At 47.6% G+C, this 24,857-nt stretch overlaps 1 protein-coding gene across 2 annotated transcripts; it reads right to left on the reverse strand.

Annotated features, from left to right (window-relative positions):
- Window positions 1–2,621: 2,621 nt before the first annotated feature.
- Window positions 2,622–10,120, reverse strand: cog8 (component of oligomeric golgi complex 8). Of its 2 annotated transcripts, none has more exons than XM_061736385.1 (5): window positions 9,735–10,120; window positions 7,445–7,652; window positions 5,090–5,908; window positions 3,778–3,946; window positions 2,622–3,210 (listed from the first exon to the last, which is right to left on the reverse strand). In XM_061736385.1, the coding sequence occupies exons 1-5, from the start codon at window positions 10,073–10,075 to the stop codon at window positions 2,945–2,947; spliced, it is 1,803 nt and encodes a 600-aa protein (XP_061592369.1). In that variant the 5' UTR covers window positions 10,076–10,120; the 3' UTR covers window positions 2,622–2,944. The 2 variants fall into 2 exon arrangements, with proteins under 2 accessions (XP_061592369.1, XP_061592380.1); XM_061736396.1 differs by lacking the exon at window positions 9,735–10,120 and adding an exon at window positions 9,664–9,687.
- Between the last annotated feature and the right edge of the window lie 14,737 nt (window positions 10,121–24,857).

The raw sequence follows: 24,857 nt of genomic DNA on the forward strand, positions 1-24,857 counted from the left end.
CTTTCTGTTCTGCTTCTTGATTCGTCCAGAACAGGGGTCGCCAACCCACGGCTCTAGAGCCGCATATGGCTCTTTAGCGCCGCTCTAGTGGCTCCTGGAGCTTTTTCAAAAATGTTTGACCTTTTTTTTTCTTTCTTTTTTTCTTTTTCGTTTTATTCTTCTTTTTTTCCTTTCTCTTTTTTTCTTCCTTTTTTAATCTTGACATGACTTTTTCTTGAAATTTTGACTTTTTTCTCGACATTTCGACTTTTTCACGAAATTTTGACTTTTCTTGAGATTGTACTTCGACATTAATCTCGACATTTTGACTTTTTTCTCAACATTTCAACTTTTTTCTCGAAGTGCCACTTTATTAAGTTTTAGGTGTAAAAGTAACCGTTAAGATCCCCAACCTGGGCTCAGTTTATCCAAACAACGCCTGTTAAGAAATTTGCTTGTATGTTTTGGGGATGAGAAGAGGCCGGTGTTCTCGGCAGCAGCAGCAGCTCACGGTCGGAGTACAGACGTGATCGCCGGGTTGACCTGCGCCGACGTCCCGGGGAGAAAGTGATCCAACGAACTGACCTGCAGCTCTGTGGCTGAAATAAATCATTTAGGAGGTTAAATGTTGGTTTAATAGATGAAATCTAACAGTTGTAGCTGCCACATTAGTTTGTCTGAATATAAAGTGAGGCAATAAAAAATATATATTATAAAGTGATAATAATATAAAGTGAAATTTTCTCTGGCCCTCCAGAAGTTGCGAAGTTTTCTCAGATCTCTTCAGAATAAAGGCTGATTTATGGTTCTGCGTCAAATTGTCGCAGAGCCTACGGCGAAGCCTATGCAGTGACGCGCTAGAAATGTAATCAAAATGCATTTTTATGCAGAAACTAACTCAAAATATTGATTTTATTCAATAAAAAATTAGAAATGTCCATGTTTTTTTGTTTGATTCAGTCTGCAAATAACGTAAAGCATTCTGGGAAACTTTCTGGCCCTCGGTCGGTGAGTCAGTATCTGAAAACAACGCAGAAAACCCTTGCTGTGAAGGGTTAGATTCATACACACTAGCACTACATGCAAAGAGGAATTGGGACACCACTACCCTCATGGGAACGCACAAAATTTAGGGGTAGGACTGAAAAATAGGACTAGAGGGGGATTGGGACTGGGCCTGGGCCTGCATCTGATGCTGTTCCCCACCAGATGACTGCAGATGTGTTCTCAACACAGCTGCTTTATACACAATAGTATTAGGGCGAGGCAGGAGAAAAATAATGTTATAGTGGAAGATTTTTTTTTATTATGCACTTTGATTAAAAAAGTCAAAATGTTGAGAAAAAAGTCAAAATTTCGTGAATAAAGTTGAAATGTTGAGGAAAAAGCAAAATTTCGACTTTATTCTTGAAATTGTATTTCAACATTAATCTCGATTCTTTTTTTTTTTTTCTCCTGCATGGCCCTAATACTCTTCCATAGCATTAAGTTCTATGGAAACGTTTTTTTTAAACAAGTGTGTAAATAGAAATACAGCCCTGGAATCAATGGAAATCCGCTCTTTTGCGGCCTCTAGCGGCCAGTCAAGGAACTGCATCGGTTTCATTCAGTTTATGGTTGCAGGCGAAACTAAACCAGCAGGTTAGTCTGGTGTGCTCGTGAATTCAACACTTTTTCTCCTAAAACCTCTGAACAGTTTAACAGCTGACACTCGGGTTTTGCATGAAAAGAATTGCAGCCTGCTTATTTTTACAATGAATTTAAAGCAGTGGTCTTCAACCCTGGTCCTCAGGACCCTGTCCTGCATGTTTTAGATGTTTCCTGCTTCAGCACCCTGATATAAATGACTGTCATTAACAGACTTGTGCAGACCTGGATGACAAGCTGATGACAACCATTAATTAGAATCAGGTGTGATGATGCAAGAGTATGTTAGTTTGAATGAATCGACTCCGCCCGGCTACTTTAATCATCACATTCCTAGAAGCACAGTCCGAGGCGGAGGAGTCGCAGCAATTTATAACTCCAGTCTCCAAACAAAAATTTTACCTAAGTGCAATTATAATACATTTGAAAGCTTCACGCTTAGTCTAAAACTCCCCAGCTGGAAATCAGAGAAGCCAGTTGTGTTAGTGGTAGTGTACCGGCCCCCTGCTGGTGCTTATCTAGTTTGTCTGAATTTTCAGATTTCCAACATGGATTATTGATCAGTACAGATAAATAATTAATTCATCATAGTGAGTGACTTTAATATTCATATGGATGTTGAAAGTGATAATCTTAAATTAACTTTCAATTCTCTTCTAGAAAGTTTTAATCATACCCTGGATCTCGTTCTCACCTACGGTGTTGAACCTGATGATCTGTTGGTGTCGCATGTAAACTCCCTTTTATCTGACCACTATTTAATAACATTTGAATTTAATATTGTCGATGTTGAAGTGCAAAATAGGAGGTATTATTCTAGCAGATTTACTTTGCTAAATTTAAGGAGGCCATTGCTCATCTTACGATAGCGGAAAATAGTTGTGTAATCGAGGCCAGTGACCTGGTTCTACCACTAGGGGAGTTTTTACCTGCCAGTGTTTATGTTATGTTTATGTAATAATTGCTCGGGGGTTCATGTTCTGGTCTCTGGAAAGATCCTACAGACAAATTCTGTTGTAATAGAAGCTTTATAAATAAAATTGAAATTACAAATCAAATTGTTGACAGAAATAAGTACAAAACACACACCAGTAAAAAATACATGTCGTCCCGAACATACACAGAGATGACGACCTGCCACCACCGAGAAAACCCCACTGAGCTGGACTCAGAAACCCCGAGCAGTCAACCTGGAAACTCAACGTGATTTTGATTTAACTTCCCCAACAGAAGATCAAAAGTGCAGTTTCATTCATTCCTTCAGTCCAGAACTGGAGTGTGAGCAGACTCTCCAGACCCCCGTACAGATCTGGTCCCGTCACTCCTCCTTCTGATCTTCCTCTCCCTCAGACTTCTGTCCAGCCGGTTCTCCAGCGGTGGGCTGGGCGGACTCTGGTTCTGGTTCTGGTTCTGGATCTGGCCTTGGTTCCTGGAGCTGCAGCTCGGCTGCGAGGCCGCTGAGCTCCAGGTCGCCCTCCGGCGGCAGCTCCTTCTGAGGGAGAATGAAGTCCAGTGGCTGCAGGACGGCGGCCACGTGGATGACGCCCAGCCCGCCGTGCTTGTGCAGCTGGGAGGCCGGAACCCCTGCAGAGACACAAACCCGGGTCACCATTTTTCAGACAATAAAATGACTTTTTAACCATTTTTCCGACAATAAAATAACTGAAAAAAATCTGAAAAATGGTTCAAATATGTTATTTTATTACTTGAAAATTTTTTAAATATGTTAATGTTAAATATTTTTTGTTGATGAGAAAATGTTTCTCTATTTTTCTTATTTTTGTGAGGGGGATATATATTGTTTTTCGGCACTACCTTGTTCTCTATAGCTGATATAACATGAATTACTCCTATGTGGGATCAATAAAGTTCTTATTTTTTTCCATCTGAGAAAGTTAAATATATTATATTTGGTGTTTAACTGTTTCCCAAGTATATTAGTGCGTGTGTGAATGAATAAATGAGACGTAAAACGTAAAATCCTTTGTAAAAAAAGACGCTTTATGAAAATAAGTCAATTTACTTGTATTAGTTTACAGCGCAGTCTTGCCACATCCAATATGGCGGTGACGTTGACGTATCGCAGCAGCAAGAACACTGGATGTGGTGTCTACGTATATATGTCTATGGTCCCGTGGACCGGGAGCTCACCCAGAACCAGCGCCAGCTGCGCCGGCGGGAACAGCAGCTGCAGGCTGCGGTTCAGGAACGGCAGCAGGTCCTCGGCGTAGGAGCAGCAGAACTGCAGGAAGAGCTCGGCCTCCCGGCTGGTGAAGGCCGACGCCTCGGCGCGGTGGAACGCCACGATCTGCCGGGTCACCTGACACAAAACAGACGGAGGGGGACTGTTAAAGGTGGGGAACTGAGTGTTCTGCACCAGGGATTACCCCATACTGCTCTCATGTACTTTGTACTTGTACAAAAATTCTCCGATACCACTTCATTGTTGTTGTAGTTACTGGTTAGAGACTCTAGGGGGAGATGTTGAGCTGCAGTCAGCGGTGATGAGAAGAGAGTGACTACGTTTCCATGCATCAAGAACGCTTTTCTAACCGGAATATTAGCAATAACCCAGTTTTGCACGGCAATGTAAACACCAATAACCCCTTTGAATAACGGGAATTTGCTCATATTCCGGTTTTTAAAAACCCCAATATGAGCCCTGGGTTACTCCTTTTCTAACTGAATATTCGGTCATGTAAACGCCAAACGGGATTTCCCCATCATTCCCCGTCTTCCAATTCATTGCATTTTTAGCCTAGTTATTTTTGTGGTAGAAGTATCGTATCGGTACTCGGTATCAGCAAGTACAGTAATCCCTGGCTATAACGCGGTTCTCCTTTCACGTCTCGCTGCTTCACGGATTTGCATTGTGCTTCGTGTTCTGCATTCTGATTGGCTAAACAGTCTCCCCGCTTCTTCACTTCCTGTATCAATAACGTTGGTTGCTTAGCAACAAGCTGAGAACGGCCAATGAGCTTCAGCAGCAGCTCAAGAACGAGACTCTTTGATGAATCGTTCATTACAGTCTCAGATATAATCCATGGTGGCATGACGGTTTATGAGAATCTTTTTGACCAGAAGAAAAAAGAGCGACAACAACGACCATAACTATGTTCTTCTCTGGAAAAAACACCCCTGAACCGCGGGCTTTAGGAGAAAAAGACGCTACAGAGCGAGTCAGGATGCAGCAGCATCAGAAGAGCAGTGAAATACACACCAGTCACAATCTGTCCTACTGGACTTACTGTATTTTTTTCATAATCATTTTTAATTTTCTCCCGTTCAAATCCAATCACCCGGTTCGCGGCGGGGCTGATCTCTGCTATTTGAAGCCTTGTATAATAATTGTAAAGAAAATAAAGGTTACTACTTCGCACATTTCACTTATCACGAGTTCTTTTTGGAACTTAACCCCAGCGAAAAACCAGCGATTACTGTACACAAATTAAAATCCTGTTACCGTGTGCAGGCCGTCCTCCAGGACCCGGGTCACGTCCTGGGCCAGCCCCAGCGGGCAGCAGAGCCGCAGGTCGTTGAAGGCGCTCAGCACGTTGTTGAGGAAGCAGGCCAGCGGCGGGAAGTCCAGCAGGGCCATGGGCGGCTGCAGGGTGCCGGGCTGCAGCGGGGGGGCCGCGGCGTGCCCCCCCAGCATGGCCGGCATGTTGATGAGCGTGTACATGTTCATGTCCTCCTGGAAGCGGTCGGCCGCCTCCCGCACCGCCCGGGCGAAGGCGTCGGCCGCCACGCGCTGGAACATGGGGGCCAGCTGGCCGCGGAAGTCGGCCCCCACCCGGCTGAACGACAGGCCGAAGTACATGCACTGGCCCAGCAGCGAGTCCAGCCGGCCGCCCACGCCGCGCCGCAGGTCCCGCGCCAGCGTCTGCAGGAAGTCGGCCACCCGCTGCACCACCCAGCCGTGGAAGATGGCGCCCTCGTTGACGGCCGCCCCCCCGCCGGCCGGCGGCGCCAGCGGGTCCTCGTCCGAGAAGATGGCGCGGTACTGCGTGATGACGTCGAACAGGTGCACCCGGCACGCCTCGATGGTCTTGGTGATGTGGAAGTAGGGGTCGTCGTCGGGGACGGCGTCCAGGACGGAGCGCAGCCAGGAGCCGCGCGCCTGCAGGAACTTGACCCGCAGCTCCGCCTCTGTGAACACGTCCATGCGGCGCAGGTAGCCGATGACGCGCAGGCACACGGGCAGCTGGGAGTTGCTGCGCAGCTGCTGCAGCAGCTGGTTCAGCATCAGCTGCGTCGACTGGCGCACCTCCCGCACGATTCCCTGCAGATACCAGAACATTAGAGCAGGGGTTTTCAACTGGTTTGGTCCCACGGACCACCATTACAGGACTGTCTCAGAAAATTAGAATATTGTGATAAAGTTCTTTATTTTCTGTAATGCAATTACAGAAAATAAAAATGTCATACATTCTGGATTCATTACAAATCAACTGAAATATTGCAAGTCTTTTATTATTTTAATATTGCTGATTATGGTTTACAGCTTAAGATTCCCAGAATATTAAATTTTTTTGAGATAGGATATTTGAGTTTTCTTAAGCTGTAAGCCATGATCAGCAATATTAAAATAATAAAAGGCTTGCAATATTTCAGTTGATTTGTAATGAATCCAGAATGTTTGACATTTTTGCATTACAGAAAATAAAAGGACTTTATCACAATATTCTAATTTTATGAGACAGTCCTGTATAGGCTATTTATTTGCATCGGTGTATATTTTTATTTGCACTTTTTGCTATAAAAAAAAAAAAAAAAAAACAGTCACTGAAAAATGAACAATTGGAAGCAAAGAGCGCTTATAATATTACAAAGTTCACTCTCACTCATTTGACATAATTTGGATGGGTAAATTATTCACAAAAATGAATAGTAAATGGAAAATAAATTGAGTCTAAAGAATATATATTTTTTAAATTATTATTGTTTTCTATTTACAATTTCACGGACCACCTGCAATACCGCCACGGACCAATAGAGGGCCGCGGTCCACCGGTTGACAATCCCTGCGTTAGAGGGTTCCAAACTAGGGATGGGCATGATTAATCGACGATTACTGATCGTTAAGAATTTTGTCGATCACGTGAAATTCTTATCGATCAAAGTCTGGCATCAAAAGAGCTTGTATTGAGCTGATTCTTCAAGCAGAGCAATGAATTTCACTGTGTGACAGCAGTGAGAGATCTGACCACTCAACTGAGAAAGCACTGCTCAGACGCCCGAGTTACCGGAGACTCCAGAACAAGATTCATGAAGAGAGCACGGCCAAGTTTAGCGTGGGAGCATTAAAAAATAACAAAGATACTCCAGGGTCACGGCAAAATTACATCGAGCAAGCTTCAAATCTTCAAACTCGCAAATTGATGGGAATTAAGTCAGAGTTTCAAGAGAATGAAGTCTAAATTTGAAGAAGAATAAAAGCTACAATATTCTTTCAGGAGAAAGAATAACTTTTTTTGTACTCTCAGGGGTATAAAGTGGCACCTTTTCCAAGAATCGTCTTTGTTTTAGGGAGAATGACCAGGTTTCTATGAGATTTGAGGTCAAAGTTCAGGACTAAACAGCTTTTATAACAAATTCACGTCATAAAGGCACCATTTGTAGAAGAATAAGTCAAAAAAAGTTCAAGAATGACCATGCAGGATTAGGATTTTTAAAGCCATAATCTTCTGAGAACAAAGTTAACAGTTTTTGACACTCAAGTACCTTTTCAAGGATAAAGTTGCAAAATGATGGGAATAAAACCCCAATCAAAGCTTTCCATTTTTAGTTAATAATCTGCAATTTTAGGAAGACTTGCCTGGATGACGGGCAGGGACGAGTGCTTCTTCTCCAGCCTCTTGACGTACGCCGCCAGCTCCAGGGCCTCCTCGTGGTACGCGTTGCGGACGCAGGTGTCCATGAGCTGCGGGATCTCCAGGATCTCCAGGATCTCCGTGTGGCGGTTCAGCGTCAGACTGTTCATCCGCCGGCTCGACCCGATCTCCTCCGCCTCCTTCATGAAGCTCCTGAACACAGAAACAACGGTGCCAGTCGTATCTGACAGCTGTGTCCAGATGTAGCGAGGCCCTCCGGCCACCAGGGGGCTCCAAAGCTACAAGGCCAGACTCCATATCCAGAATAGAGGGTATGTATTGACGTCACTTCCCCACTGGACCAGCCCCCTTACTCGCACTGAGCAGCCCCCGGGTCTGGCAGTCAGAAGGCGCGCCGATTTTTCCCAGTGTCCAGCCGCGGTACTGCAACCAAAAATCCCATGCGGCCCAGAAAGCTTTTTTCCCATAGACCGCAATAGTAAAAGAGAAGCCTCTAAAACTGTTCACAGGAACCTCCAGCTGTAATCACCGGCAATTACTAATCTTTGTATTCTATATTTTTAAGTCATGGACTTTATATCCGTCAAAAATGTTTTATAACGGCCAGAAAAGTCAAAGAAAAGTCTCTTTCTGGGCGTGACGTCACGGCTGACGTCACAGCCGTGTCCGTGCATTCCACGGATGTTTATATTAATATATATTATGTAATTATATTATATTAATACATTAATAATATATGTAATACTATACATGTAATAATATACATTAATTTATATATTATATTAATACATATTATATTAATAATCGCGTCATTGCCCCGAGGCATGATGGGAGGCCCCAGAGCATCATGGGAGGTGACTCAACTGCGCATGCTCTTTGGGCCGCATAACGCGGAAGTAAACCCGGAAGTCAGAGATTTTTTCAGCGTATGCGCTGACTGAGCAGAATGCATTGAAATGAATGGGCGGCCATTTTTGACGTCCCATCCAGATTTATAATAGATCCATGGCACTGAGTGGTAAAACATCAGCAAAAACAGCTGCAACTAGTGGAGAAGACGAGATAACAGCTGATTATTGGCTTAAATTAAAGGCAGTTGGACTTGACAGTGACCCGTACAGTACCAGTACTCTACGGCGTAGTACCAGTAGTTTAGTACCAGTACTCTACAGCGTAGTACCAGTAGTTTAGTACCAGTACTCTAGGGGGCAGTACCAGTACTAGGGTGTACTACCAGTACTCTAGTGGCCCTTTTGCACTAGTACCTGTTCAGCCCGACTCGGCTCATCCTGGCTCCACCCGTTTTGTCCCCGTTCCCCCCCCCCCCCCCCCCATGTGAGAAGTGGGGGGGTTGGGGTGAAGCTGCTGTGACGTACTCGATTGTGCAACACCTTTGTTTATGTCGGCGCTGATGAGAAATCAGCTGGAGCCGCGAGCGGCTGAGAAAAAAACAGCCTGTCTACATCCCTTTTTTAATTCTCTCCTCAGTCGACAGGTTTATGAACATCTGCACCTCAGAGTTGGATCACCAAACAGACATTTGCGCTTTATAATAAAATCGCCGCGAGTCATCTCGCGCTGACTCCCGCTTCCTGATTCAAACGTCTGACGGGCCCCGCCCCCGACCAATCGGTGGCGTGGAGGGTGATGACGGCCACGCCCCCTGACCAATCAGAGGCCTGTAGTTTGATGACGGCCCCGCCCCCCGACCAATCAGTGGCGAGGAGGGTGGTGACGTCAGAAATAGTCCCGGCTCAGCCCGGATAGAACCTCACCAGAATGGTTACAGAAATAGTATCGGCTTGGAGCGGCTCTACCCGTCTCAGCCCCTAGTGAAAAAGCACAAAACGGGGCAGTGGCGGGTAGAACCGAGGTGAAGCGGGACTAGTGGAAACGCGCCATAGGGTGTAGTACCAGTACTAGGGTGTAGTACCAGTAGTTTAGTACCAGTACTCTAGGGTGTAGTACCAGTACTAGGGTGTAGTACTAGGGTGTAGTACCAGTATCCGTACCAGTTAGTACCAGTACCTGCATCTCACCCCCAGGCGGGGCAGTACCAGTACTAGTGTGTAGTACCAGTACCAGTGTAGTACCAGTACCAGTACTAGGGTGTAGTACCAGTACCAGTGTAGTACCAGTACCAGTACTAGGGTGTAGTACCAGTACCAGTACTAGGGTGTAGTACCAGTACCAGCACCAGTACCTGCATCTCTCCCCCAGGCGGGGCAGCTTGTGTAGTACCAGTGTAGTACCAGTACCAGTTAGAACCAGTACCTGCATCTCTCCCCCAGGCGGGGCAGCTTGCCCTCCAGCCGGACCACGGCCCCCTCCACCCGGCTGAAGTCCCGGTACACGTGCTGGGTGCAGCGGGCGGTCCTGATGAAGGTCTGGTAGTTGGAGAAGGCCAGCTGGCGGGTCAGCTGCAGGACCTGGGCCCGCTCCTCCTGCAGCCGCTCCGGCTCCCGCCGCAGCTGCTCCAGCCCCAGCCCGCTCAGCTCCGACAGGTACGACACGCAGTCCGGCCGCTCCCTCCAGCTGTCCGGGAGGCTGTCCCGGAACACGGAGGCCAGGATGCTCTCGTCCTCCACGTCCACCGTATGGTCCACCGCCGCCATGGCTCTGTTTGACAGGGAAACACTGGACTGCTGGAGCAGGAGTTATGGTGCTGCGTTACAACGACGCAGAGCCTACGGCGTAGGGTACGCGGCGACGCACAACGTACGTTGTGCGTCGCCGCGTACCCTACGCCGTAGGCTCTGCGTTGGTGTAACGCGGAACCATAAATCAGCCTTCACTCTCCAACTTTCTCTTCTTCGTGTTATCGGCCCTTAGCAAACAACTCCGTGGTGAGCGCCCCCTGCTGATGGGGCGGTTTGGATTTGATTTGAAGATTTTATTTCGAACATGCATAATAAAAAAAAGTGTACAAAATGAATGGAGGTAGATTTGTGTCTTAATTATTCAATCAAAAAAAAGATTGCTTCAATCAAAAAATATATTTTCAATTAAAAAAAATCACTTCAATCAATAAAAATTATTTCAATCAAAGAAAAAAAGGCTGTGGCTGAAACACGTGGGCTGTAACCCACTTTCTAAAATCTTCTACATGAAATAGCCATTTCAAATAAAGGCTTTTTATATTTGAAGAAGAATGCCTTGGATTTTTCTTCTTTTTTGACATCCTTTTTCCCCACTAAAGAGCACCATCGTCATATGATTTAGAATCTAAATTTTAGATGAACCTTATGAGCACTCTGGACTTTCTTTTTTGTAAAGAAAAAAAGTGTTTGAATGCAAAAAAAATATTTAAGACTCAAAAAAATGGATTTGAACACTGTTTTTCTTTGATTGGAAATGTTTTCTTTGATAGAAGTTTTTTTTGGTTTGAAGCAACTTTTTTGATTGAAGTAGTGTTTTTTTGTGTTTGGGCCATATTATGGGTAGGACATTTGTGTCTTTATCATTTAATGTTAACTTAACTTGACAACCGGTCAATAATAACAAATATACGGTAGACATACATACATACATACATACATATATATATATATATATATATATATATATATATATATATATATATATATATATATATATATATATATATATATATATATATTCATATATATATACATAAAAATATTTTGATGTATATTTTTCTGATGCTTAATATTTATATGTTTACATGTTTCTTATCTCACTACTAAGTTTAAATGTTGCTGTAACAGTGTGAATGTCCCTGCTGTGGGATGAATAAAGACTAATTTTATCTTATTATTTTTAAAAACACACTGTGATTACATTGTTATGTCTTTATTACAGTTCTTCAGACAAAGTGCGAAGTAGCAAAGCAGATGACCGCTAGCTCTTAACCACAACTAGCCATGTATCAGATGATGCCCCTAATGCATAAAATGTTGTATTATATGTAAGTAGAATTTTACCTGTGTGGTGCAAAAAAATGTTGTCGTACCATTGTCATGGATGTGACTGCTAATGACAGAAAACTGTTTGTTGTTCCAGACTATAAATATATTTATTTCTTCTGCAAAGTTGAACATTGAACATGCAGGTCTGGATCCAGACCCTCGTCGTCAGCCATGGTTGGCTCAGATCTAAGTACCACCCACTGAGCGTTAACATTCGATGCTGTTTGAGTCCACAGTGATGAAGGGGGTTTGTCTTGTCTCTTTTCTACAGCTGATGGTTAGACTATCAAATTCAGCTAAGCTAGCGACAGTGTAAACTGTGAAACTGACATCGGTCAACACCCTGCAAAAATTCAAAATCTTAACAAGAATATTTGTCTTATTTCTAGTTAAAATGTCTCATTTTAGTCAAACAAATCTCATTACACTTAAAACAAGTGTCCATTACCAGAAAAATAATCTGCCAGTGGAACAAGATTTTTTTGCTTGTAATGAGAAGATAAATCTTGTTCCACTGGCAGATTTTTTCTACTTATTTCAAGTGAAAATTTACTTGAAACAAAGTGATACCCCCCCCCCCCCAAGAAATCACTTAAATAGGACCTGCCTGACAAAGTGAAGTAGACCAAAAGATCCTCAAAAGCTAGATATCATCCTGCGGTCCAAAGAAATTCAAGAACAAATGAGAAACGAAGTAATTGGAGCTATCAGTCTGTGGAGCTATCACCTGTGTCTCGTCATGTCTCGTTATCCCCTCAGTATATCTTGTCTTGTCATTCCTTTGTGCCCTGTCGGTCCGTACTGTCCTCTCCTCCATGTCTCCTCGTAGTTTTTGTCCTGATCCTGGTTTTTGTCAATCCTGCTCTGCAGCGCATTGTTTTTGCCTTTTTTGTATTAAACCCCTTGCTTTTGAGAACTCCTGCCTCCAGCCTCCCTCTGTCTCCTGCACTTGGGTCCTAAGAAAACCGTACCATGACAGAACGGACCGACCAGGTGGACCCAGCGGGAGACTACCTCACCCTCTTGGACTTCCTCTGCCGTGAAGCGGTTAAAAACGTGCGCTGGGCCGAGGAGGAGTATTGTGACCCCTTTTGGGGAACACGCCTGGCTCTGGGTGGGCCCAGGAGCCTGCAGAGGCAACGGCGACGGCGTCAGCGCCAGCGCCAGCCCCAGCCTGTTCCGGCTCCAGCCCCTGCACCTGTCCCTGTTCCTGTGGTGGTCCCGGACGCACCTCCCCATGTTCCTGTGGTGGTCCCAGACGCACCTCCCCATGTTCCTGTGGTGGTCCCGGACGCACCTGTTCCAGTGGTGGTCCCGGACGCACCTCCCCATGTTCCTGTGGTGGTCCCGGACGCACCTCCCCATGCTCCGGTGATGGTTCCGGACCCCCCCCAGCCGGCTCTGAGGACCCGTGTCCCCCCCCATCCGGCTCCGAGGACCCGTGTCCCCCCCCAGCCGGCTACGAGGACCCGTGTCCCCCCCCAGCCAGCTCCGAGGACCCGTGTCCCCCCCAGCCCGCCCTGGATGTGGACTGTGGGGACATCTGGAATCTGTCCCTTGAGGGGGGGCCGGCGCCCCTTGAGGGGGGGCCAGCGCCACGGACCCGGGCACCCCAGCCGACGCCTTGGACCCGGGCACCCCCGCAGCCGACGCCTCGGACCCGGGCACCCCCGCAGCCGGCGCCCCTAACCCGGGCACCCCCGCAGCCGGCGCCTCGGACCCGGGTACCCCCGCAGCCATGTCACGTTCCAGAGCCATGTCACGTTCCAGAGCCATGTCACGTTCCAGAGCCATGTCACGTTCCCGTCACGCCAAGACCGCCAAGCCCCACGCCAAGCCCCACGCCAAGACTGCCAAGCCCCACGCCAAGACTGCCAAGCCCCACGCCAAGACTGACAAGCCCCACGCCAAGACTGCCAAGCCCCACGCCAAGCCCCACGCCAAGACTGCCAAGACCCATGCCAAGCCCCACGCCAAGACCGCCAAGCCCCACGCCAAGACCGCCAAGCCCCACGCCAAGACCGCCTAGCCCCACGCCAAGCCCCACGCCAAGACCCGCGTCAAGACCCAGGCCTAGGCCCCGTGGGCGGCTCCCGGAGCGTTCTCGCCGGTCTGCCCGGCTTCGTGGGCGACCCCCGGAGCTGTCTCGCAGGTCTGCACAGTCCCCAGGACGACCCCCGGAACATTGGCCGGGTGTTGGCCTGGGCCCTCCTCCAGGCCCCCTCCACCCGCCCTGGGTGGTAGACCAAGTGGGACATCTGGGATCTGTCCCTTGAGGGGGGGGTTCTGTCAAGGTTGACATTCCCCCCTTCCTTCAGGTTCTGTCTTGCCCCGCCTGTGTCCCATCTGCCCTGATTGTGTCTGCACCTGTGTCTCGTTATCCCCTCAGTATATCTTGTCTTGTCATTCCTTTGTGCCCTGTCGGTCCGTACTGTCCTCTCCTCCATGTCTCCTCGTAGTTTTTGTCCTGATCCTGGTTTTTGTGAATTCCTGCTCTGCAGCGCTTTGTTTTTGCCTTTTTTGTATTAAACCCCTTGTTTTTGAGAACTCCTGCCTCCAGCCTCCCTCTGTCTCCTGCACTTGGGTCCTAAGAAAACCGTCCCATGACAATGTGACTTTATGCTGGTCTCTAATTGGCTACTCAAAGACTCTCCTCCGTGGCCAATCAGCGTGTTTTCTGTCATTCTTCATCCAATCTGATTGATTCATGAGCTGTCAATCAAAGTCACACCCCTGACAGTGTAGACGCGCGACTGTATCTGTCACTCGCTACAAACGGAGTCACAACGATAAGACAGTAGACAATGGCAGCAGAAAAACTAAATTCAGTTGTTTCAATACAAAATAATAATTTCACGAGAGGATGTTCCAGATGTTCATGGAGAACAATCTTGCGGAGGTCTTTTCAGAAACTGTCACTCTTTTAAAGATCCTCATCACCCATGACCACAGTTGAAGAAGCTTCTTCTTCTTCTTCTTCTTCTTCTTCTTCTTCTTTTCAAGGCTTCTCAACCTTGAAAAGAGTTAAAAGAGTGAAAACCTTTCTCTGAAACACCATGATCCAGGAGAGGCTGAATGCACTGGCCATGCTCTCCATGGAAAAGAGACTTGTTTGTGAAATGACAGATTTCAATCAGAAAGTCATTGAAAATTTGCTGGCCTGGAGGAGAAGAGAGCAAAATTTATGTTCAAGTAGACTTTATAGTTATGTTGTAATCCCCACTCGCCAGTGCGCCCCCCCAAAATTTTTTATCACCAGCCGCCACTGTTCCTCACACAATCCTGAACCATTCCTCAAACAGTCCTGTTGAAACAAACAGAAACACCGGTGGAGGAGCCCACACAACCACATAGACCTCCTCCAATGGAGAGAAAGATCAAAGGGCACAAACCTTGTGTGAAGTGGCCCAAAGCTGTCGACAAAAAAGAGTGGGAAACAATCAACAGTGACCTGACACTAATCTTGGAGCAACAAACGGGCACAGCAGAGGGAAAGCTTGAAAGGATGGGTGACATAATCTACAACTATGGAGAAGAACGTTTTGGACGGAATGGAAGAAATGGAAAGAAACTACCAACACCAGTCAAGTCCAGGAGGCAGCAGGAGATCGAGAGACTAATAGAGGAGGCAGCTGAAAAAGCAATGGAAAAAAGCCTCCGATACTGAGAGGTAAGGTCTCATGCTACTCCAAGCAGACATCAAGAGTCGGCTGGCAACTTTGCGAAGAGCAGAGAACTTGAGGAAACTTCGCAAGAAGAAAGAACATACTAGAACATGCTTCTACAAAGATCCCTTCAAGTTTGTCAAAGATCTCTTTGCTAAGGAAAAAAGCAGAACCTTGAAAACATCAAAGCAGGAACTGGAGGATCACCTGGAAAAGGTTCACCATGACTCGAAAAGGCATGAGCAGATAACCATTCCGCCTGACATCCTGCCAATTCATCCACCTGTATCCAACCTGGACACTAGCCCTCCAAAATGGAAAGAAGTGGAGAACCCAGTCCGGCGAGCAAGAGCAGCATCAGCTCCGGGACCTAACGGAGTACCATATAAGCTCTATATAAACGCACCGGATGTACTATGCTTTCTGTGGAGACTTATGAGGGTAGTGTGGCAGAAGCAAGGAATACCCAAGGCTTGGCGAAAGGCTGGTGGCGTGCTGATACCAAAAGAAAAGGATGCATCAGACATCAGCCAATTCCAGCCAATCTGCCTTCTCAACGTCGAGGGGAAAATCTTTTTTAGCATAGTAGAACAGAGGCTGTCCACCTACCTGGAAAGAAACAAGTACATTGATACATCTGTACAGAAAGCCGGAATTCCAGGATTCTCTGGTTGCTTGGAGTATACAAGCATGTTCTGGCATCAGATCCAAGCAGCCAAGAAGGACAAGCTAGACCTACATGTGATCTTCCTCGACCTGGCCAATGCATTTGGCTCAGTTCCCCATGAAGTTCTCTGGGAATCTTTCAGTAAATGGTAAATGGTAAATGGCTTACACTTATATAGCGCTTTCCAGCTGTACTCCTACAGCCCCAAAGCGCTTTACACTGCAAACATTCACCCACACACGCACACATTCAAATACCGGTTGTCGGCGGAGCTGCCATACACAACGGCGCTGGCCTGACAACCGGGAGCAACCGGGGGATTCAGTGTCTTGGACACTTTGGTGGACACAGGGGGAACTAGGGTTCGAACCACTGACCTTCAGGTTCATGGGCGAACGCTCTACCAACTGAGCCACCTTCCCCATGTACCAGAACTCATCACCACTACTTCCAAGACCTGCAACTGTGCTTCACAACAGCCGACTTCACTACAGCATGGCAGCGCTTGGAAGTAGGGATCATGGCAGGCTGCACAGTCTCACCCTTGGTTTTCACAATGGCCATGGAAGTCATCATGAGGGCCTCAAAGTGGGTGGTGGGCGGTGAACGAACCAGGGCTGGGCTCCGTCTTCCACCTATCAGGGCCTACATGGGTGACATGACAACACTGACCACTACTGCAACATGCACCAAGCGTCTACTTGGAAAGCTTCAAAAGAACATCAAGTGGGCCCGAATGAAAATCAAACCAACCAAATCTCGAAGCATCTCCATAGTTAAGGGGGTGCTTAGAGACACAAGGTTCTACATTGATGAAGACCCAATACCAACAGTGTCTGAGCAGCCTGTCAAAAGCCTGGGCAGATGGTACAACGCAAGCCTCAAGGACAAAGAGAAGGTGCAACAACTAAGGCAAGAGATCGCTAATGGCCTGAAGAACATCAACAAGACTCTATTGCCCGGGAAACTGAAGCTCTGGTGTCTACAGTTTGGACTCCTCCCCCGAACAATGTGGCCACTCACCGTGTATGAAGTCCCAATAACAACTGTGGAGAAGATGGAGCGAACCATCACTTCATATGCAAAAAAGTGGCTTGGCGTCCCACAATGTCTAAGTAACATTGGCCTCTACGGCAAAGGGATCCTGGAGCTACCGCTCACTAGTCTAACTGAGGAATACAAGTGTTCTAAAGTTAGACTCCAGATGACACTGAAAGACTCCAGAGACAAGACCATCAGTACTGCTGCACCGCCCCTAGCAACTGGACGGAAGTGGACAGCCGTTCCTCTGTGGAGATCTGGAGATCTGGAGATCTGTGGAGATCTGGACTTGATCTGAAGAGGAACCAGTGGCGGCTTGACAATAGGGGGCGCCAGGGCGCCGCCCCCATTAAAATTACAGGGGAAAAAAATAAATATAGACACAGTACACATAAATTAGGTAATAAAAAGTAATTATCACATCTGTGCACTCATAAAATGTGTCTGACTTTTAATTTTTCAAGCCTTCCCATCCCATACTGGGTTTATTCAGAGTTGTTTTTTGTGCAGACAGAAATACATAGGTTTCAATGGCGAGGGGCGCCGGCCAAATGAGTGTGTATTGTATGTTCTTAAACTTTTCTTCCATGTGACTTCATGCTGGTCTCTAATTGGTTACTCAAAGATATATGGTTTCTGGTGTAGACTGAGTCTTAGTGAGTGGTAAAGAAGAATCTTTTGCGTAAGCTGGTAAGCCGTTCTCTCTGACCAATCGTGAGTGAAGTGCACGGATTGAGAAACGGTTCTGGACGGTGGTAGGAAGGTTTACAGACTATTTGGGAATGGGTGGGCACATTTTGAAGAATAGTACTCAACTCTTTGGGCACTTATTGGAGACTGAAGAACAGTTTGAAGACTGGTTTTACTGTTTAAGGAATTGTTCGGGAAATATTCACAGTATGATTCTGGTCTCTGGGAATGGTAGGGAACCGTTTGAGGAATGGATCAGGATTGTTTGAGGAATCAGTCAATCAACTTTATGTGTATAGCTTGTTTTAAAGACCACAGGGGTAGCCAGAGTGCTGTACAAGACAAAATCAGGTTAAGAGGTTAAGAAAATAAGTTTAAAAAGCCATAAAAATACAAAGAGATTTAAAAACCGGAGGAGAAGAAGTGTCTAACACACAAGGTAACTTGTTCCAGAGCTTTGGAGATGGAAAACTCAGCCTTGGCCACTCGATTAAACCAAAACTGCTGAGCCTGCTCAGCAGTTCTGCTCAGCCGCCACCGAAATCCATCCTGTTAATGTTGGGGACCAGCACAGGTCCTTCCGCTTGAGCCAAATCCACTGGTTGCTTCTCTCACAAACCCATCTTTCCCAGACACCGTTGGAGCTGCTGTCCTTCAAACTCAGTCTGATGTGTTTCATCTTCATTTCATAGATCAGCTGGAATGTTTCTAAGTAGTTGTTGTAGGAGTCTTTCAAACATTCAGCATGTGGAGGCTGGACTTCAACGGAGTCTCCTCCAGGACTGCTGGTCAGAGAGTAAACCTGCTGGGCTGCAGTTTACAGTGAGGGGGGTTTGTACGTACGTCTCATCTCTGTCTAGTTTCCTCCTGGAGAGCAGAACATCACTGACAGAAACATGATGTGGGAGCAACAACACGTTGGTGATGTGTTCTGTGTCTGGACCTGTGGAGGCTTGTAGAACAGCAGAACCAACGCTCGGATCGGAACAGAGGGAGAGTCTTCATCTTTCAAATCAAATCAAACTTTATTTATAGAGCACCTTTCATGCATAGAAAGCAGCACAAAGTGCTTTACATAAAACAAATACACAAACATAAAACGTATTAAAAAGTAGTGCAGACAAATAAGAAGGCCCAAGACCATTAAAACACTTAAAAACTAGTAAAAGAACCTTAAAATCGATCCTGAAGCGCATGGGGAGCCAATGCAGGGATTTTAAAACAGGTGTAATGTGCTCCCGCCTTCTGGTCCTCGTCAGCACGCGTGCGGCTGAATTCTGTAATAATTGTGGGTTCTACATGTTCTTTTTTTTGGAAGACCAGAGAGCAGGGCGTTACAATAATCTAAACGACAAGAGATAAAAGCATTACCCCCTCCGTACTAGCCTGAGAGAGAAACGGGCGGACTCTGGCTATGTTCTTAAGATGGTAAAAACCTATTTTTGTTATGTTTTTAATATGTGGAATAAAAGTGAGCTCAGAGTCAAAAATCACACCCAGATTTTTAACCGGTTTTGAGGATTTAAGATCCTGTAACTTTGGTAAAAGTTTCTCTCTCTGGCCTTGAGGACCAATGACTAAGACCTCCGTTTTGCCCTGGTTGAGCCGTAGGAAGTTTGCTGCCATCCATGACTTGATGTCTAAAATACAGTTAAAAAGGGCATCAATTGGCCCAGTGTCATCAGGAGACACGGCCATGTACAGTTGCGTATCGTCAGCGTTTGACGTTACCGAAACTATAAAAAAGCCCGTGACGTGGATGACAACATGAGTTTCTGTTATCTTCTGAGGCCTGATGAACTGGATGACATCATGAGTTTCTGTTATCTTCTGAGGCCTGATGAACTGGATGACATCATGGTTCACGTGAGCGACCAACAAGAAGCGACATCCCCCTGTGGATCTCACAGTGAGGGAGGTGAAGCTGACACATGGACCTCCTTCACACACCTGAGGTCAAACAGGCTCCTGCAGCTTCTTGTGATGTGGGCTCAGCTGGCTCCTGCTCCAAGGAAGGATCCTGTACAGAACCGGGCCTCCGTCCTTCATGTGAAACACCAGTCTCTCTGCACTGGTACTGACCAGGGGCCTCATTTATAAAGCTTGCTTGCGCACAAAACAGGGCTTGAAATATGCGCAAGCCACCTCAAGGTTGGGATTTAAAAAGAAAAAACTAACCGAAAAATCTGCGTATCTCTACGCCAACCCTGACCCTCCCGTAGGAGGCGTAAGATATGGGGAACTGGCGACGCAGGCGGTGAGGTGGTGAAATGAAGCCAGATTCATGTCATACTCTTAATGCCATCACATATCAGACTTATAATATAATAGCGCTGATTGTGTCCCTCTGTGTTTGAAGCTCAGCATCAGTCAGGACTCTGGTGCTGCTGCTGCAGCCGCGGTGCAGGACATGCCGTGCAGGGAACTTCCTCGTCACCCACCGGCCGTTCCAAACCATAGAGTGACTGAGGACAGAACAAATAGTGCCGGGCCACTCTACAGAGCCCCTAAAGGGACTCAGATTTTTTTTATATATATAATGAGTTTTACGCGCATGTGAAACCTTTACACGCGGGCGTGAGGTAACCCACGCCGTAGGCTCTGCGGCGATTTAACGTGGAACCATAAATCAGCCTTGAGCAGCACTGAGGGGAGAGGGGAGGGGAGGAGGTGGGGCGGGGCTGCCGGGCCGTTCTCGCATCGCCTTCGCACAGAGTGTCTTGATGATTTGCAATTACAGGCTGAGCCTACCGTTAGTTTTTAAACTGTAAAAAGTGGGGGGGACAAAAACATGATTTTGAAAAGTGGGGGGGACATGTCCCCCCTGTCCCCAGTGGAAATTGCGCCGGGGCACTCACGACGTTTAGCGCAGCAACGACATGCCACTCACTCTCTTTATTTTATACTATTTATATACTATTTATACTTTTACTGTGACCACCAAATAATGTGGTTTTCCTGGCCTCCACCAGAGGCTGCAGGATGCAGGAAGCCACTGCGCATGCTCAGCAGGCTCATTCATATGGAAATACTACTTTGCATTGCCCATTTATGGTATGAAGTGGGCGTGTAGAGGGCGGGATATGAGGCGAATTCACCTGCGAAACCTTCCAGCTGGACTGTGATTTATAAAGAGAACATTGCGTGCAAGTGTGGGTTTTATAGATCCAGATTTTTTTTTGCGCCTGCCATTTTCAGCTTTGGGCTTTACGTGCACTTTTAGTATGAATCCTACACACTCTTTTATAAATGAGGCCCCAGGACTGTATGTTTTTGTGAGGGTAGCTCACATTAGCTACCCAAGGGGAGAACATGCAAACTCCTTAGTGTGGGCACTAAAGTCATGGGGGAACTAACACGCACTTCAGCGCCCACAGCGTCCCCGGCGGTAATTACATTTTGTAATAACATTTTTACAGATAAGTAACCCCCAGTACCCCCTAAAATACCCCCAGTACCCCCTAAGTAACCCCCAGTACCCCCTAAGTAACACCCAGTACCCCCTAAGTTACCCCCAGTACCCCCTAAGTAACACCCAGTACCCCCTAAGTTACCCCCAGTACCCCCTAAGTAACACCCAGTACCCCCTAAGTTACCCCCAGTACTCCCTGTTACCCCCAGTACCCCCTAAGTAACCCCCAGTACCCCCTAAGTAACACCCAGTACCCCCTAAGTTACCCCCAGTACTCCCTGTTACCCCCAGTACCCCCTAAGTAACCCCCAGTACACCCTAAGTAACCCCCAGTACCCCCTAAGTGACCCCAGTACTCCCTAAGTTACCCCCAGTACTCCCTAAGTTACCCCCAGTACCCCCTAAGTAACCCCTAGTACCCCCTATGTTACCCCCAGTACTCCCTAAGTTACCCCCAGTACTCCATAAGTTACCCCCAGTACTCCCTAAGTTACCCCCAGTACTCCCTAAGTTACCCCCAGTACCCCCAGTACTCCCTAAGTTACCCACAGTACTCCCTGTTACCCCCAGTACTCCCTAAGTTACCCCCAGTAACCCCTAAGTAATCACCTGTAGCCCCTAAGTTACCCCCAGTACCCCTTAAGTTACCCTCAGTACTCCCTAAGTAACCCCCAGTACTCCCTAAGTAAACCCCAGTACTCCCTAAGTAACCCCCAGTACTCCCTAAGTAACCCCCAGTACTCTCTAAATTACCCCCTGTACTCCCTAAGTAACCCCTAGTACCCCCAAACTAACCCCCAGTGCCCCCTAAGTTACCCCCAGTACCCCCTAAGTTACCCCCAGTACTCCCTAAATTACCCCCAGCACTCCCTAAGTAACCCCCAGTACCCCCTTAGTTACCCCCAGTACTCCCTAAGTTACCCCCAGTACCCCCTAAGTAACCCCCAGTACTCCCTAAATTACCCCCAGTACTCCCTAAGTTACCCCCAGTACCCCCTTAGTTACCCCCAGTACTCCCTAAGTAACCCCCTGTACTCCCTAAGTTACCCCCAGTACTCCCTAAGTTACCCCCAGTACCCCCTAAGTTACCCCCAGTACTCCCTAAGTTACCCCCAGTACCCCCTAAGTTACCCCCAGTACTCCCTAAGTAACCCCCAGTACCCCCTAGGTTACCCCCAGTACTCCCTGTTACCCCCAGTACCCCCTAAGTTACCCCCAGTACTCCCTGTTACCCCCAGTACCCCCTAAGTAACCCCCAGTACTCCCTAAGTTACCCCCAGTACTCCCTGTTACCCCCAGTACTCCCTAAGTTACCCCCAGTACTCCCTGTTACCCCCAGTACTCCCTAAGTTACCCCCAGTACTCCCTAAGTAATCACCTGTAGCCCCTAAGTTACCCCCAGTACCCCCTAAGTTACCCCCAGTACTCCCTAATTAACCCCCAGTACTCCCTAAGTTACCCCCAGTACCTCCTAAGTGATCACCTGTAGCCCCTAAGTTACCCCCTGCACTTCCTAAGTTACCCCCAGTACCCCCAGTACTCCCTAAGTTACCCCCAGTACTCCCTGTTACCCCCAGTACTCCCTAAGTTACCCCCAGTAACCCCTAAGTAATCACCTGCAGCCCCTAAGTTACCCCCAGTACCCCTTAAGTAACCCCAGTACTCCCTAAGTAAACCCCAGTACTCCCTAAGTAACCCCCAGTACTCCCTAAATTACCCCCAGTACTCCCTAAATTACCCCCTGTACTCCCTAAGTAACCCCTAGTACCCCCAAACTAACCCCCAGTACCCCCTAAGTTACCCACAGTACTCCCTAAGTAACCCCCAGTACCCCCTAAGTTACCCCCAGTACTCCCTAAATTACCCCCAGCACTCCCTAAGTAACCCCCAGTACCCCCTTAGTTACCCCCAGTACTCCCTAAGTTACCCCCAGTACCCCCTAAGTTACCCCCAGTACTCCCTAAGTAACCCCCAGTACCCCCTAAGTTACCCCCAGTACCCCCTAAGTTACCTCCAGTACTCCCTAAGTAACCCCTAGTACTGCCTAAGTAACCCCCAGTACTCCCTAAATTACCCCCAGTACTCCCTAAGTTACCCCCAGTACCCCCTAGGTTACCCCCTAAGTTACCCCCAGTACTCCCTAAGTAACCCCAGTACCCCCTAAGTTACCCCCAGTACTCCCTAAGTTACCCCCAGTACTCCCTAAGTAATCACCTGTAGCCCCTAAGTTACCCCCAGTACTCCCTGTTACCCCCAGTACCCCCTAAGTAACCCCCAGTACTCCCTGTTACCCCCAGTACTCCCTAAGTAACCCCCAGTACTCCCTAAGTTACCCCCAGTACTCCCTAAGTAACCCCCAGTACTCCCTAAGTTACCCCCAGTACTCCCTGTTACCCCCAGTACTCCCTAAGTTACCCCCAGTACTCCCTAAGTTACCCCCAGTACTCCCTAAGTAATCACCTGTAGCCCCTAAGTTACCCCCAGTACCCCCTAAGTTACCCCCAGTACTCCCTAAGTTACCCCCAGTACTCCCTAAGTTACCCCCAGTACCTCCTAAGTAATCACCTGTAGCCCCTAAGTTACCCCCTGCACTCCCTAAGTTACCCCCAGTACCCCCAGTACTCTCTAAGTTACCCCCAGTACTCCCTGTTACCCCCAGTACTCCCTAAGTTACCCCCAGTACTCCCTAAGTTACCCCCAGTAACCCCTAAGTAATCACCTGTAGCCCCTAAGTTACCCCCAGTACCCCTTAAGTTACCCTCAGTACTCCCTAAGTAACCCCCAGTACTCCCTAAGTAAACCCCAGTACTCCCTAAGTAACCCCCAGTACTCCCTAAGTAACCCCTAGTACTCCCTAAGTAACCCCCAGTACTCCCTAAATTACCCCCAGTACTCCCTAAGTTACCCCCTGTACTCCCTAAGTAACCCCTAGTACCCCCAAACTAACCCCCAGTACCCCCTAAGTTACCCACAGTACTCCCTAAGTAACCCCCAGTACCCCCTAAGTTACCCCCAGTACTTCCTAAATTACCCCCAGTACCCCCTAAGTAACCCCCAGTACCCTCTAAGTTACCCCCTGTACTCCATAAGTAACCCCTAGTACCCCCAAACTAACCCTCAGTACCCCCTAAGTAACCCCCAGTACCCCCTAAGTTACCCCCAGTACTCCCTAAATTACCCCCAGCACTCCCTAAGTAACCCCCAGTACCCCCTAAGTTACCCCCAGTACCCCCTAAGTTACCCCCAGTACTCCCTAAGTAACCCCTAGTACTGCCTAAGTAACCCCCAGTACTCCCTAAATTACCCCCAGTACTCCCTAAGTTACCCCCAATACCCCTTAGGTTACCCCCAGTACCCCCTAAGTTACCCCCAGTACTCCCTAAGTTACCCCCAGTACCCCCTAGGTTACCCCCAGTACCCCCTAAGTTACCCCCAGTACTCCCTAAGTAACCCCCAGTACCCCCTAAGTTACCCCCAGTACCCCCTAAGTTACCCCCAGTACTCCCTAAGTAACTTCCAGTACTCCCTAAGTTACCCCCAGTACTCCCTAAGTAATCACCTGTAGCCCCTAAGTTACCCCCAGTACCCCCTAAGTTACCCCCAGTACTCCCTAATTAACCCCCAGTACCCCCTAAGTTACCCCCAGTACTCCTTAAGTAACCCCCAGTACTCCCTAACTAACCCCCAGTACTCCCTAAGTTACCCCCAGTACCTCCTAAGTAATCACCTGTAGCCCCTAAGTTACCCCCTGCACTTCCTAAGTTACCCCCAGTACCCCCAGTACTCCCTAAGCTACCCCCAGCACTCCCTGTTACCCCCAGTACTCCCTAAGTTACCCCCAGTAACCCCTAAGTAATCACCTGTAGCCCCTAAGTTACCCCCAGTACCCCTTAAGTTACCCTCAGTAGTCCCTAAGTAACCCCCAGTACTCCCTAAGTAACCCCCAGTACTCCCTAAGTAAACCCCAGTACTCCCTAAATTACCCCCAGTACC

This window comes from Cololabis saira, chromosome 2 (genome assembly GCF_033807715.1).
Source record: "Cololabis saira isolate AMF1-May2022 chromosome 2, fColSai1.1, whole genome shotgun sequence".
Classification (NCBI taxonomy): domain Eukaryota; kingdom Metazoa; phylum Chordata; class Actinopteri; order Beloniformes; family Belonidae; genus Cololabis; species Cololabis saira.

What these genes read in the sequence shown, in the direction of transcription:
- cog8 (XM_061736385.1), bottom strand. Translation starts at nt 10,075, where the DNA reads ATGGCGGCGGTGGACCATACGGTGGACGTGGAGGACGAGAGCATCCTG. An exon ending in CGCCTGGGGGAGAGATGCAG is followed by an intron (nt 7,653 to 9,734) that starts GTACTGGTTCTA and finishes TTCTGTGTTCAG; the next exon opens with GAGCTTCATGAAGGAGGCGG. An exon ending in TGGAGGACGGCCTGCACACG is followed by an intron (nt 3,947 to 5,089) that starts GTAACAGGATTT and finishes GTTTTGTGTCAG; the next exon opens with GTGACCCGGCAGATCGTGGC.